This window comes from Oncorhynchus kisutch, linkage group LG17 (genome assembly GCF_002021735.2).
Source record: "Oncorhynchus kisutch isolate 150728-3 linkage group LG17, Okis_V2, whole genome shotgun sequence".
Classification (NCBI taxonomy): Eukaryota; Metazoa; Chordata; class Actinopteri; order Salmoniformes; family Salmonidae; genus Oncorhynchus; species Oncorhynchus kisutch.
The window spans coordinates 75,172,454-75,188,349 of record NC_034190.2 but is presented as its reverse complement, the minus strand read 5'-3'; the positions used below and the strand labels follow the sequence as shown (position 1 = coordinate 75,188,349).

At 41.5% G+C, this 15,896-nt stretch overlaps 1 protein-coding gene and 1 long non-coding RNA gene across 2 annotated transcripts; one reads left to right on the top strand and one right to left on the bottom strand.

Annotated features, from left to right (window-relative positions):
- Positions 1 to 8,952, bottom strand: LOC109878416 (indian hedgehog protein-like). Its single transcript, XM_020470647.2, has 3 exons — positions 7,934 to 8,952; positions 2,638 to 2,899; positions 1 to 2,431 (listed from the first exon to the last, which is right to left on the bottom strand). Exons 1-3 carry the CDS (start codon positions 8,354 to 8,356, stop codon positions 1,587 to 1,589), a joined length of 1,530 nt encoding a protein of 509 aa, XP_020326236.1. The 5' UTR covers positions 8,357 to 8,952; the 3' UTR covers positions 1 to 1,586.
- Positions 8,953 to 9,073: 121 nt separating this feature from the next.
- Positions 9,074 to 11,216, top strand: LOC116354437 (uncharacterized). Its single transcript, XR_004203718.1, has 2 exons — positions 9,074 to 9,236; positions 10,662 to 11,216. It is a non-coding gene; the product is annotated as an uncharacterized LOC116354437 (long non-coding RNA).
- Positions 11,217 to 15,896: the final 4,680 nt, after the last annotated feature.

Here is a 15,896-nt window from a genome sequence, read left to right as displayed (position 1 = left end):
TGTATTATTATTTGTTTAATTACACCTTTAAAAGACAACATAACAAATGAGGCCATAGTTATAATAATTACAATAAATTGCTACATTTATATATTATGATTCAGAAGGTACAAAAATAAAGCTTTTATTTGTTCTGGCACATACTCATATTTCCTCATTGTTTTAGAATAATAAAGCATATAGGAAACCCACATTTTATGTTGGCTTATACTGTAGATGTTATCTAAATAAGACACATATACAATGGTTTCTTGACAATACACATATACAATGGATTCTTGACAATACACATATACAATGGATTCTTGACAATTCACATGTACAATGGATTCTTGACAATTCACATGTACAATGGATTCTTGACAATACACATATACAATGGATTCTTGACAATACACATATACAATGGATTCTTGACAATACACATATACAATGGATTCTTGACAATTCACATGTACAATGGATTCTTGACAATACACATATACAATGGATTCTTGACAATACACATATACAATGGATTCTTGACAATTCACATGTACAATGGATTCTTGACAATACACATATACAATGGATTCTTGACAATACACATGCTGATTCCGTTATTATGGTGTCCATTTCTCTCAGGAATGAACCTGTATAAAAGCCTTCTAGAATGCATCATCTTTGAAGACATAGTCTCTACATGCACCCAAACCAACCATCAACACATTTACTGAAAGTAAAAGAGGAAATACAATGTTAATACATAAATACATTACAATGCAATTACCGGTGAGTAAAATGCAAATATACTCTTTCGGGGGGCATAAGGTTTAACATTTTAGTAAAAGACAGGGCAGTAGAAAAATAAGAGCATAAGTGGAAATGTAGCAATTACCTGTAGGCCACTGTGGAAATGTAACAGTAGCAATTATCTGTAGGACACTGTGGAAATGTAACAGTAGCAATTATCTGTAGGACACTGTGGAAATGTAACAGTAGCAATTATCTGTAGGACACTGTGGAAATGTAACAGTAGCAATTATCTATAGGACACTGTGGAAATGTAACAGTAGCAATTATCTGTAGGACACTGTGGAAATGTAACAGTATCAATTATCTGTAGGACACTGTGGAAATATAACAGTAGCAATTATCGATAGGACACTGTGGAAATGTAACAGTACAATAGCAATATCTATAGGACACTGTGGAAATGTAACAGTACAGTAGCAAATATCTAAAGGACACTGTGGAAATGTAACAGTACAATAGCAATTACCTGTAGGCCACTGTGGAAATGTAACAGTAGCAATTATCGATAGGACACTGTGGAAATGTAACAGTACAATAGCAATATCTATAGGACACTGTGGAAATGTAACAGTACAGTAGCAAATATCTATAGGACACTGTGGAAATGTAACAGTACAATAGCAATTATCTGTAGGACACTGTGGAAATGTAACAGTACAGTAGCAAATATCTATAGGACACTGTGGAAATGTAACAGTACAATAGCAATTATCTGTAGGACACTGGAAATGTTACAGTAGCAATTATCTGTAGTATACAGGCACCAGAGTTGAGCCTATAGTGCCTTTAACCTAATGATGAAATGTCTTTGGGTCTAGAAAGAACTGTCCAATTCTGTGTAGCAGCCTAGCATACCAGTGCACACTCGAAACCTCTTTTCGCACAGAGTCACAGTGTCTCCCCTCAATGTCTCTGTTTATGGGTACAGCAGCGCAACTGCTTTGTCTGTCTGAAGTGTTTGTATTCACATACACGCCTGGGCTGCTGAGTGTCTGATTCACACAAATGTGTTGAGTGTTGCAGTGAGTGGGCTTCTTCGTGTGCTCTCTCTCTGCCTCTGTGACCTGCGCTCCCAGTGTGCCCTCCCCCCGAACCAGCTGGGTGAATGACAGCAGCAGTCTCAGAGGCCCAAATGCCCAGTGTGCCAGTCTATGGTCCTCTATAAGTGCATAGCTGGATGCCAGCACCCCATCCACAAACAGAGTGCCGTGTTCTGTAAGTGGTGCGTATACACCCATCCCTTCCTCCTGCGATACAGATGTGATCCTGGATGGTTGTACTCGGCCGTCCGCTCCATGGACGAGTACATAGTCCCCCGGTTTGGCTCTACTGGCAAACTGAGCCTTGTACTCACTGTAGTGGAGTTTGTGATGGGGTGCGAGGAAGACCAGGTGGTGGGGAGTGAGGGCTAGGCGGCGGCCATCTTTTGTGGCCAGGACCAGGAAAGTGGACCTGCTCTCATGGTCTTGGTGTAGGAATAGAAGGACGCGGCTGAGGACGATGTGTCCTGACCCAGACAGGGCCAACACTCTGTCTCCAGGCCCCAGGGAGGCCAGGGTCTTCTGTCCCCCTCCGGCCAAGGTCACCCGGGCCCAGCCTGGGAAACAGCCCCCTTTCTCCACCGCCACAGAGTGATCTGAGGGGGGAATCAATAGAGAAGGACCTACTGTAAGATGCCTAAAACACTATATTTTGTTAATAACATTGATATGGTATAATATGACATAAGATATGTATGAAAATAATGGCAGGAATAAATGTAAAATACATTCAAAGGCAAATCACTGGAAATAATATATTTGTCATGTATTAAATATACCAGTTAATATCCACTTGACTTACCAGCTTTGACAGAGCAGTGCACATGGTACTTGGACTCATAGTACACAAAGTCAAAGCCAGCCTCCACAGCCAGCTGGGCTAGCATGCCGTACTTGTCTGGGATGCGGTCTGACGTGGTGATGTCCACGGCCCGTCCCTCATAATGAAGAGAATCAGGGGGGTGATGGCCGTCCTCATCCCAGGCCTCTGTCACCCTCAGCTTCGTCCCAGGCCAGTGGTTCATCACCGCTATGGCTAGTTTGTTGAGGCAGTCTTTACAGCGCTGAGGGACAGGGAGAGGGGTGGAGAGATTTCATTAATACAATATGATATGATACCATTCAATTGAACTATGCTGTCATAATGTATCTACTGTATGCCAATAGAGTCATTCATTTGCTCTCAATGATTGCTCTCAATTAAATTAGCCCTCATATTCTCGTGAGAATTATTAGGCAATTGGCAAGTATTTTCAGCATTATAGGCGGGTCTGTCGATAGCAACTCCAGGACTATTGACGTGTATGAACCCCCTTAGAGGGGAGGTACCAGAGACAGTTTTAATCATTCATTAACGAGGGAAAGGGAACCGCTTGAGACAGAGAGTAGATATGAGCCTGTCTACCTCACCCACCATGACCATATATTCATTCACTCATAGTCTCATTCAACCCCTTGTAACTCAATACCTAAAACCTCAACACTACTGCAACTACCGGTAACTGTATTCCTCCTGTTATCCCCGCTAGGTTATTTGTCTATAGCCTGGTCCCCCAACATTTTTTGCTGTCTTGCCACCTTGCAAAAAAACTGATCTGGAACCAGGCTAATTTGTCTCTCCATTGACATCATCAGATTTAAATTGTCTGTATTCAGAGCTACTAAAGGCCATTGCCACCCTCTCCAACCTTTCTCAAACAATTAGAACATAAGAACACAAAGCTACTGTAGCCATTGTAGAACATTCCTTGGCCTTTTCTGCTGGGTGAGGGAATAATTAAGGCCATTCAGTGAGTCAGTGGCACCTCTTTGAGACATTTGATCAGAAATGTGAACACCAGATATACACCCACTACTGGGCTGAATGATACATACTGTATTATGTTTGAATGTCACAGGTAGGTAGGTAGCGGCAGGTAGCCTAGCAGATAAGAGCGTTGGGCCAGTAACCGAAAGGTTGCCGAAAGGTCACTGTGCAGACTAGTTTGAAAATCTGTCTGTGCCCTTGAGCAAGGCACTTAACCATCATTTTTCCTGTAAGTCGCCATGGATAAGAGTGTCTGCTAAATGACTAAAATGTAAATGTAAAATGTAACATCACACAATGGCAGTTTACAATATGTCATGTCAGAGGCTAAATCTCTGTACTCTGATTAATACAACGTAACACTCTCACAGGTAATAGGTTAACTGTACAGCCATTCCGATTAATCGGAATGGCCGATTAATTAGAGCCAATTTCAAGTTTTCATAACAATCGGAAATCGGTATTTTTGGACACCAATTTGGCCGATTTAAAAAAACTTTTTTTTTTACACCTTTATTTCATCTTTATTTAACTAGGCAAGTCAGTTAAGAACGCATTCTTATTTTCAATGACGGCCTAGGAATGTTGGGTTAACTGCCTTCTTCAGGGGCAGAACGACAGATTTTTACCTTATCGGCTCAGGGATTCAATCTTGCAACCTTATGGTTAACTAGTCCAACGCTCTAACCACCTGCCTCTCATTGCACTCCACGAGGAGACCGCCTGTTACGCGAATGCAGTAAGCCAAGGTAAGTTGCTAGCTAGCATTAAACTTATCTTATAAAAAACAATCAATCAATCAATCATAATCACTAGTTAACTACACATGGTTGATGATATTACTAGTTTATCTAGTGTGTCCTGCGTTGCATATAATCGATGCAGTGCGTATCGTTGTTCCAATGTGTACCTAACCATAAACATCAATGCCTTTCTTAAAATCAATACACAGAAGTATATATTTTTAAACCTGCATATTTAGCTAAAAGAAATCCAGGTTAGCAGGCAATATTAACCAGGTGAAATTGTGTCATTTCTCTTGCGTTCATTGCACGCAGAGTCAGTGTATATGCAACAGTTTGGGCCGCCTAATTTGCCAAAATTTTACGTAATTATGACATAACATTGAAGGATGTGCAATGTAACAGCAATATTTAGTCTTATGAATGCCACCCGTTAGATAAAATACGGAACGGTTCCGTATTTCACTGAAAGAATAAACGTCTTGTTTTCGAGATGATAGTTTCCGGATTCGACCATATTAATGACCTAAGGCTCGTATTTCTGTGTGTTATCATGTTATAACTAAGTCTATGGTTTGATAGAGCAGTCTGACTGAGTGATGGTAGGCAGCAGCAGGCTTGTAAGCATTCATTCAAACAGCACTTTCGTGCGTTTGCCAGCAGCTGTTTATGACTTCAAGCCTATCAACTCCCGATATGAGGCTGGTGTAACCGATGTGAAATGGCTAGCTAATTAGCTGGGCTTCGCGCTAATAGCGTTTCAAATGTCACTCGCTCTGAGACTTGGGGTAGTTGTTCCGATGGTGGCTGTTGTCGATGTGTTCCTGGTTCGAGCCCAGGTAGGAGCAAGGAGAGGGATGGAAGCTATACTGTTACACTGGCAATACTAAAGTGCCTATAAGAACATCCAATAGTCAAAGGTTAATGAAATACAAATGGTATAGAGAAAAATAGTCCTATAATTCCTATAATAACAACAACCTAAAACGTATTTTTTGTGAATATTGAAGACTCATGTTAAAACGAACCACCAGCTTTCATATGTTCTCATGTTCTGAGCAAGGAACTTAAACGATAGCTTTTTTACATGGCACATATTGCACTTATACTTTCTTCTCCAACACTTAGTTTTTGCATTATTTAAACCAAATTGAACATGTTTAATTAGTTATTTGAGGCTAAATTGGTTTTATTGATGTATTATATTAAGTTAAAATAAGTGTTCATTCAGTATTGTTGTAATTGTCATTATTACAAATAAATAAATAAAAAATTGGCCGATTAATCGGTATGGGCTTTTTTTGGCCCTCCAATAATCGGCATTGTTGAAAAATCATAATCGGTCGACCTCTAGTACAGACCATCAAACTGAGGCAAACTTTTAAGAAGCTCTTAAGCATTGCCTCCTGAAAGTCCCAATTCCCTAGGAATTGGAACCATAGAGATGTATAGAGATCATTGAAAGACTCCAGCACTGCACGGGGCGGTAAGTCACCAATATTAGCTTGACACTTTTTTTAAACATCAAAAGAAGAAGAAAATTGTACTACGTTAAAATGGATGATGTCACAGATGCCACAATGGCACAGACACAACGTTGCAATCTCTATACATCTCTATGGTTGGAACAGAGTTTGTTAACCATATTTCAGAGAGAGAGAGACTTGGCAAGAGAGACGCAGAGCAGCTAAGAGGCCAGGTCCAGGCTAAGTGAGAGGGCAGAGATACAGATGGGAGGAATGCATGGGCATGCACTCAGCCAGAGTGAGAAAAGAACTAGGGATACAAAACAAACTGCCTACATTTTTCTCGCCATGCCATTGAAGAGAGGCGTTTCATTGTCATTGAACTACAATAGTCGGTTTTTCCGACGGTGCCATTACTTCAGCAGGCGAGAATTTTGTATAGGCGACCCCTTGGAGTGTCCAAACCCTACACAAAGAACGTCTTTCACATCTGGCCAGAGAGAGGGGCACATGCACACATACTGTACACACACACACACTGACGCAGACACACACACACACACACTGGTACATGCACGCATATACACACTGGTCCTCAGACTGGGAATCAAAAGGGCATACACACACTCAACCACAGATTTCCATCACATACTGTACACTCCTTCAAAAAAAAGAAAGAACACAGACTGAACTCCAAGCATCACCACATGAGTAGCCTGCATTTACAGAAGAAATGTTATGCTCAATTGTGAAGGATAGTCTTGATGTTACTAATGATGGTGAATTTTAAGAATCTGACAGTTAGTTTGAAGATGACAGTAGGCCTACTGTATGTCTTAAATATCCCATGTCCAAGATTACATTCCTCTTGTACATGGATCGATTCTCCCTTGACATCAGAAGTTGAGAATAGCAGCCATTTGAGAGAAATAACAATACGTTTATTGTTCCACGGCCTCAACTCAAAATGCTAACATCACACTGTGGCTTCCTTGATATTCCAAAGAGGTCAGATATGACACAAGAAAGAGGTCTGTGCCTGTGTGGGAACTCCTCAATTCCTGATCATATTTGAATGGTCATATGTAGGGTTTAAAAATCCTGGGAACTTTCAATCAATTCCCTGATTTTCCCTAAATCCTTTTGGAGGATTCCCGGAATCAGGAGGAAATAAGCTCCTGGAATCCTCCAACCAGGATGTCTGAATGACCAGGGAATTTATTGAACTTTCCTGGAACTTTGCAATCCTAGTCATGTGGCAAACCTGACTCTAATGCAAGTTTACCTGCCTGGCCTCACCTACGAATCCCTCCTAGTATGCACACACAGAGCAATAGAACCAGAGGAATCGTTTTATTACCAAGCAACAAAGACTTTGGTTAAAGATTAAGAGGACATGATCCCCACAAGTTGGAACACATTCTCCCAGAGTCATATTAAATTACATCCTGATCCCCCCCCATCTTATAAAGAAGGAGGGGGGAAAATTAGACACCTGGAACAGAATTATTTGATTAAATAAGAAGTTCACACCAAAATAGTTCAACCAGAGACTGTAAACTGTCCATTACTGAAGTATCTATGGTTTAGCACCTTGTGAGTAACTATCCAGCCTACTATTTATTTTAAAAGTAGTTTATAAGTAACAAACTAGGAAATTCAGGGAAAGTGATTAATGAATTAACATCAGTTTATCAAGTTGAAGTTGTGGATTGGAGAAAATGAATCCTGAAAATGTCACAATAGTGATAAAAAAATCTATGTATACCACTACCTGCTGCAGTTCATCAATCATCCAGCAGTGAGATTCCCCTTATGAGCTAGCACAGAGAACCTGTTTCCTCCTGTGGTATTATACTAGGGACCTACTGGCCTGTCTAATAGTAACTATATTACTGTACCACATGGTCATGAGTGACCAGTGACTTAAACCGGTCAATGGAAAGGACACCAAGTGGGTCGATGGGATCTTGACGTTGTCACACAGTAAATGTCCTACAAAATCAAACTGAAACCTGGAGATAATTGTACTTGATTAGCCATTACAAACAGTGTCTGACCCAGTCTGTCAACCAGTCTTACCTTGGTCATGAAGCGGTCAGCAAGGGTTTTCTCCTCATCTTTGAAGATAATATCGGTGTTGTAGTTACACACCAGTTCATTAAAGCGTTCAGAGTTACGTGTGATCTTGCCCTCCATCCTCCCGCTGGCACCTAGGTTGTTCTCGGAAAGTTTGGGGAAGGAGGTCTTGTAAGGCATGGGGGTGAGTTTCCTGGGCCTAGGGCGGTTGCCGTACCCAGGGCCTGGCCCGCACCCCTGGACCAGGGAGCTCCACGTGAAGATAGCGAGCAGGCCAAGCCGTGCCAGGCTTTCCCACCAGGAGGACAACTTCATTGGGGACACCTTCAATGATCCACCGTGCCCACTAAGCAAGCCCCGTCTCGGGCACTTAAATGCATTTGAATGATGGGGTTCAAATCTTGGTGGTGGTCCATTCCAGACCATGAGTTGTAAAGGAGTTCTAATGTTTCTATAGAGCAAGGTTGGCCATTATGGATCAAAATCCACACTGGAAGTACAGGGACGCCGGTCTTCTGTAAAATCCATGTTGACTCTTTAAAATGAATTTTAATCTCTACTGTATTGTTATATCCTCTTGCTTATGTAGTTTAATGTTTTAGCGATTACTCCCTTAATAATTTATGCCACTTGAAAACTATTTTCCTTTCCAGAATGTTTAAGATTTATCATCCTTTATGCTGTTCACAATAAATGAAAAATAAATCGTTCTCATCCTTATCAGTCTTTGGAGGTACAGGTACCTGTTGCCATGCAGGTGTTTCTCGAGCTTCCAGTCGCCTACCTACTTACCTACCGCCTCTCTCTCCAGTCACCGGGCAGTTCAGCAATAGCAAACCTGACGCGCACCTACATCACTGTTGCGTCTCTGTGAAATATCTCCTCTACGAATTCTCAGAATCTCATCCCATTCCTGCCTCCAGCAAGCGCCTCGAGATGTTGTGTCCGTCCACTTGTGTCTCGTGTCGTGTTGAAGCGCTCCTGCCCGCCGTGCGCCAGCCATTGGGTTCTTATTAGAGTCTGGACAAGATTGCCCTCCCTTCCTATACACGCTCCCACCGCGACAGCGCACGCCTCCACTTACGTTATTGCCGGACTTTATGTTGTTATACAGTAGGACGTGACCGGTCTTTTTCCCTCCCAAGAGGCAGAGGTGAAGATAACCAGATTACGAATTATGGTGATGTTGGTTTTATGACACACACACATTTGGGGAGGTCGACCAGGGCGATTATTAACGTACTTGTTCGACAACTCATTTAACACGGAATCATGGGATACGAACGATTTACAGCGGCAAGAAAAAGTATGTGAACCTTTTGTAATTACCTGGATTTCTGCATAAATTGGTCATAAAATGTGATATGATCTTCATCTAAGTCACAACAATAGACAAACACATTGTGCTTAAACTAATAACACACAAGCTATTGTATTTTTCTTGTCTATATTGAATACATCATTTCAACATTCACAGTCTAGGTTTGAAAAAGTATGTGAACCCCTAGGCTAAGGACTTCTCCAAAAGCTAATTGGAGTCAGGAGTCAGCTAACCTGGAGTCCAATCAATGATACGAAATTGAAGATGGTTAGAGCTGCCCTGCCCTATTAAAAACACTCACAAAATTTGAGTTTGCTATTCACAAGAATCGTTGCCTGATGTGAACCATGCCTCGAACAAAAGAGATCTCAGAAGACCTAAGATTAAGAATTGTTTAATTGCATAAAGCTGGAAAGGGTTACAAAAGTATCTCTAAAAGCCTTGATGTTCATCAGTCCACTCTAAGACAAATGGTCTATGAATGGAGAAAGTTCAGCACTGTTGCTACTCTCCCTATGAGAGGCTGTCCTGCAAAGATGACTGCAAGAGCACAGCGCAGAATGTTCAATGAGGTTAATAAGAATCCTAGAGTGTCAGCTAAAGACTTACAGAAATCTCTGGAACATGCTAACATCTCTGTTGAGTCTACGATACGTAAAACACTGAACAAGAATGGTGTTCATGGGAGGACACCACGGAAGAAGCCACTGCTGTCCAAAAGAAACATTACTGCACGTCTGAAGATCACAAAATATCACCTGGATGTTTCACAGCGCTACTGGCAAAATATTCTGTGGGCAGATGAAACTAAAGTTGAGTTGTTTGGACTGAACACACAACACTATGTGTGGAGAAAAAAAGGCACACCAACATCAAAACCTCATCCCAACTGTAAAGTATGGTGGAAGGAGCATCATGGTTTGGGGCTGCTTTGCTGCCTCACGGCCCAGACAACTTGCTATCATTCCTCCTGACCGTTGTGCAGGTCGGATCCACAACTACAGAAAATGTTTGGTTGAAGTTATTGCTGCCAAAAGGAGGGTCAAGCAGTTATTAAATCCAAGGGTTCACATACTTTTCCCACCCTGCACTGTGAATGTTTACACAGTGTGTTCAAAAAACACATGAAAACGAATCATTGTTTGTGTGTTATTAGTTTAAGCAGACTGTGTTTGTCTATTGTTGTGATATGATGAAGATCAGATGACATCTTATTACCAATGTATGCAGAAATCCAGGTCATACTTTTTCTTGCCACTGTATAAAAAGAGGCAAATGGTTAGAGTTTATTATCTAACCTAATAAAATATACTTTGTTACACATTTAACAGGTTGGTTAGAATTGAATTGAGTTCCTACACCAATAAACATCCTGATATCCCTCTGAACTTTGTATGCCCTTGTCCACAGATCATTCCTACTTGGAGGGATTCCCCACTACTGTTATTCATTTATTAATAGATAAAAGGTGAAGAGGGTCCATGACAGAAAGGCTGTGTAAGAGCTTCCTGCTCAGTAAAGAGCTACTCCGGCCCTATCTCTCTCTCTCTCACACACACACACACACACACACACACACACACACACACACACACACACACACACACATACACACACACGCACACACACACGCACACACTCTCTACTGTCTCTCTCTGACTTCCAGCTTTGCTTTCCTTTGTTTTCTGGAGACCCAGGTTGACACCTTGGCCCTTGACCCCCGCCCTGATCCTCCTCAACCCAGCGCACCCAATACCTCTCAGCTGGAAACACCCCGCCAGCCACTGCTGGCTCTATCAACATATTATGTGTATTCGTCTCAGAACAATAGCTGAGATTTGAGAGAGTCGTAAAAAGGGGAAATATTATGTCACAATGAAAGGGATAATTAAGAATCTGTGTCTCCAGGAGTCTGATGTTACATATCATTTATAGAGGCTTAAATAAACAGAGAGGTCAGAGGTAGACGTTTGTCATCCGATTCTTCTAGCTTCCTGGATATCTCCTGAACACCGTCTGTTTGCCAGTGGATACAATATACTGGCCTTACAATACTACTGTACTACAAAGTCTTGTGCTGCCTCTAAAAACAATTCACACTTTTAGGAGAACTCTTTAGCCCTTCAGCCTATGATACATTGTGACCCATAGATGTTGATACATCTCACATGCCCCTCATTCTTTCCCGATATTCCAATGTTGTTTCAACCATATATATCTATATCAGAAGACACCAGGAATAACACTATTCATAGCCAGAGGTCAAACAGTCATAGCATAATAGTGAATATAGTGTAATTGTTATTTCTCTGAATAATCAAAATGGACATGAGAGAATACTGAGATGATACAGGCCACAGAGGAAAAGCGAGGGGGGTTTGTGGGAAGGTAGGAGAACATTTTGAAGGGAGGGAAGGTGGTCAGGGCTGTGAGGGCCGAGACTCAGATGAGAGATATCATAGTACATAATGACAAACGTAGGGAATGCCATGGTCCAGCTCAATCAAAAGAAGAAACTCATTTCACATGAATCGAAACAATCAGTGATATTGATATAGTTATTTTTGAAAATGGACATGGCGGGCCACAAAGAAGAAAGGAGAGATTTCATCTCATCAGACATTAAAGAGAGAGGAAGGAAGCTAACATATATGTGTTAAAGATGGAAATAAAGTCATTCTTATCATCTTTATTTGGGGGATGGTGGTGCAGTCTATACCCCTCCCTCGCTCCCTCCTCCTGGCTCTTAACAGGATCGATCACTCCCCCAGCACCCAGTCCAGGATGGGAGTATATGGCTGGGTGAATGGCTGAGTTTCCTGCACAGCCACAGCACAGAAAACAAGATCTTTCCTGCCTGGGAAGGCTGGGTCTGCGTCCCAAAACAGAACCTTGTTCCCTATCTAGTGCCCTAATTTTGACCAGAGCCCTATAGGCCCAGGTCAAAAATAGTGCACTATATAGGCAATAGAGTGCCAATTGTATGGGGCGGCAGGTAGCCTAGTGGTTAGAGAGTTGGGACAGTAACCGAAAAGTTGCTTATTTGAATCCCAGAGCTGACAAGGTAAAAATCTGTCGTTCTGCCCCTGAACAAAGCAGTTAACCCACTGTTCCTAGGCCGTCATTGTAAATAATAATTTGTTCTTAACTGACTTGCCTAGTTAAATGAAGGTTGGCTCACGGTCAAAGTAAACTACAATCATGTCACACTGTCACTTTTCTGGTTTGTCTAAAGCTGTTAGTGACACTGGTAGGAATATATTACTCTCACATGTCCACAATTGGCAGATTTTGGCACTTAATGGAGTCGTAACTGTACTGTGAGGATAGTTTAGGAAACAACTTGGGAGTTCTTTCTGTAATATAACTTTAAGGGTTTGTAATGTAGTTAGTGTAAAGCAGAAGTAGTTATGTTTCCAGAACAATGCTTGGTTTTGACATCTTAAAAAAGTGTTTGTCTTTTAGAGCTGAATAGACAATCTGCAGGATTCACTTCCTTAGACAGAGGCCGTTGAGAGTGGTGTGTCTGTCTCTCACCCTGGCCTGTTATCAGTGTCAGGAAGAGGCATGCTGGTGTGTCTAGGAGAGACAGAAGAGAGAGAGATTCAAATCTAAGAGGATATAAGAACTCAACAGTTACCAAAATACATACAAAACAAAATCCTATTTAATCACAAACTTCAATGTTACCAAATTCTAAATAGAGATATCAAATTAACACATCTTGTCAAAATCAAAAAATTGAAACAAAGGAAGACATTAACAATGCACGGACTCAGTGACCAATAGAGACAGGACGCCATAGAAAAACATGGAAGGTCAGAGAGGAGAGACTTTGAAAGTACTGTGGGTCAGGTGAAGTTTAAAGAAAGAATTGCAGGATTTCTTAAACTGCCTGTTGAGGGAAAATCTTTTGTTTGGATAAAACGTAGACAGTAGATCTTGCTACAGATGATGTCCTGGTCTGTCATAATATGAAAGAGACAGTAGATCCCTGTCATACACATGAGCCGTCGTAGATTTAATTTCTCAAATGTTTTTCTTTTTTGTGTAATTATTTTCAATGTGTATGATTGTTTTTGTTGCTCAAACATATTGTTAATTTATGTTAATTTATGTAATAGTTCATATACAGGCTTTGGCAACATCTGCAACCACCCATTCATGTCAATAATGCATGTATTGGAGAGAGCAAGAGAGATGCTACAGTACAGGGAGGTTGAATGGATTCTGGCTCCAGATCTCTGAGTCACCCTGATAAAGAGGCCTGTATATGTAAAGCAACATAGCCATGTGACGTGTCATAACGTCATGTATACATCAACATGTTGAGTCCAGATTTCCGTACAGTCCCTTCACTCACTCTATAATAGTATGTACTCACCAATAGGGGATCGCACACATACACACACACACAGTATCTTTAAAAAATATATATAACCTGTTGGGAGTTGATGCGTCAGTCAAATGGACAATAGTGGACCAGGGTGGAACTTCCTGGTCTGAAACAAACAGGTCAGAGGTCAACCATAGCGCTACTGTACCTCTGATACTGTATCTGCTACTGTACTAGATTTATATATCCTCCACAACATGCATATCCCATTTACACATGTATAACAACACCCCACACAGCTTCATCCTTTAGATATGTCTGGTGTCAGAGGGCCGTCATATTAACGGAGACTGTGTGTGTGTTGCTTCCCACTTCAAGTGTTCTTATACTCGTTTCTAAAACTTTTAACTGTACTGGGCTGGCTTTGATATTTTCTTTTCACATTGTCTTTCCAGGACGGTTCCCACAACTATGGTTCCAGGCCATCACATTACAGCTGGGCTCAGTTGTGTGAAATGGGTATCAAGAGTTCTTCATTTTCTGTGTGAGGCCCTGTCTGACGGGTCCATTTCTATTGGATTCTCATGTGTGTAATGCCTGTTTTATGGGTGTATAGAGAGATCAGAGGACTGCCCTGCCAGTCTGCCTGCTGAGCCTAGTCCACCCAGTGTGTGAAGCAAGTGTGCCGTGAGTGTGTAGGCAGGGTGGGGGTCCGCCTGCCCTGCTGTCCCCGGGGCAAACGGACAGTGTCAACGCCTTTATAAGTTGATTAGCTAGAAAGTCTCGCCTTTTCCTGTGAGCAGCTCTGTGTGTTGCCAGCCAGCTAACAGCGGGAAGAATAGAACCCTAATGCACTTTGGCACACACATCAAATGGCCAGCTGTCAGGAAAGCTAGTCTGTGTCTTTTTCCCCCTTGATTCTTGTGTTTTGACAATAAAGATAACCTATCTCATCCCGTTACAATACACGCTGGCTCTCTCCCAACTCCTGCCTCGTTTCTGATATATGGACACTGAACTACCAGTCAGATGGTGGCCTTGCGTGTGTTAGTTACCCTACTGGACTTCTTGTCTGTGACACCACACAAAAAGAGAATAAAAAATGAACGGCACAGACTCGTCTCTCCTTGCAGTGAACCTTTAGGACCAGTGTTGTAACCACCAATCTTTAACTCGTAGCCTTCATCAAACAAAACAGCAACTCCCAGGGTTCATCTTCCCACAGTGTTTCAGTAAACAGAAGATAGTATTTGAAAAATAATTGATATAGACCTAGACCTCATGACGTAGTGTTTATTTACATATAAAGGTGAGGTTTAAGTTCAGGGAAATAGTGAATGGGGACATGTTTATTGGAGCGCATAAAAGAAAAAATAGGTTTTTAGAAATGATTGCAAATTGATTCAAAATAAAACTGATATCACATTTCCATAAGTATTCAGACCCTTTTCTCAGTACATTGTTGAACTACCTTTGGCAGCATGGAGTCTTCTTGGGTATGACGCTACAAGCTTGGCACCTGTATTTTGGTAGTTTCTTCATAAATTTCGGCACATCAAATCTCTTCACAAATTGCATGGCACCGCTGTCAACATTTTTCCTCAAATGAAACGAAGACTTGTTAATTGTTACCCAGAAATGATTTGATATGGAAATATAAACAGCTGCATCGGACCTTTAATAATGACTATAGACTAAATTGTCCAGTTGTTAAATGGATAATTGAAAGGCATCACTATTGAACGTGATGGCTTATTTGCAGTATCACTTAGAGAGCATTGATCTATTGTTTTCCTTCCCTGTCAGTTATGCCAAGTTATGACATTGTTGTAATACAAATGCCACCTCATTCTCAAGGCGCTTGTTAACTATCAAATCCTCCCATAAGAAGATTATTTCTAAGAAATTAACTTATTGTGATAAACAGAACTAATTTCACAAGGCCAGTTTGCACATTCACTAAAATAATTAGGTTAAGTGGTGGTGTGGGGGGGGGGTCAATGAAATGTCAATTGCTCTGAAAGTTTCAAACAGGTAGATGCACTTGTTTCTGACACACACACACCTGTATTCATTAAATGCCATGTCTAGGCGGTGTGTGCCTACAGCCCACAGGGCAAACCAAACCTCTGATATGTACATTTGTATGTTTGGCATGGGTCCTCAGATCCTCAAAAAGTTCTACAGCTGCACCATCGAGAGCATCCTGACTGGTTGCGTCAATGCCTGGACCGGCAACTGCCCGGCCTCCAACCGCGAGGCACTACAGAGGGTAATGCGTACTGCCCAGGACATCACTAGGGTCAAGC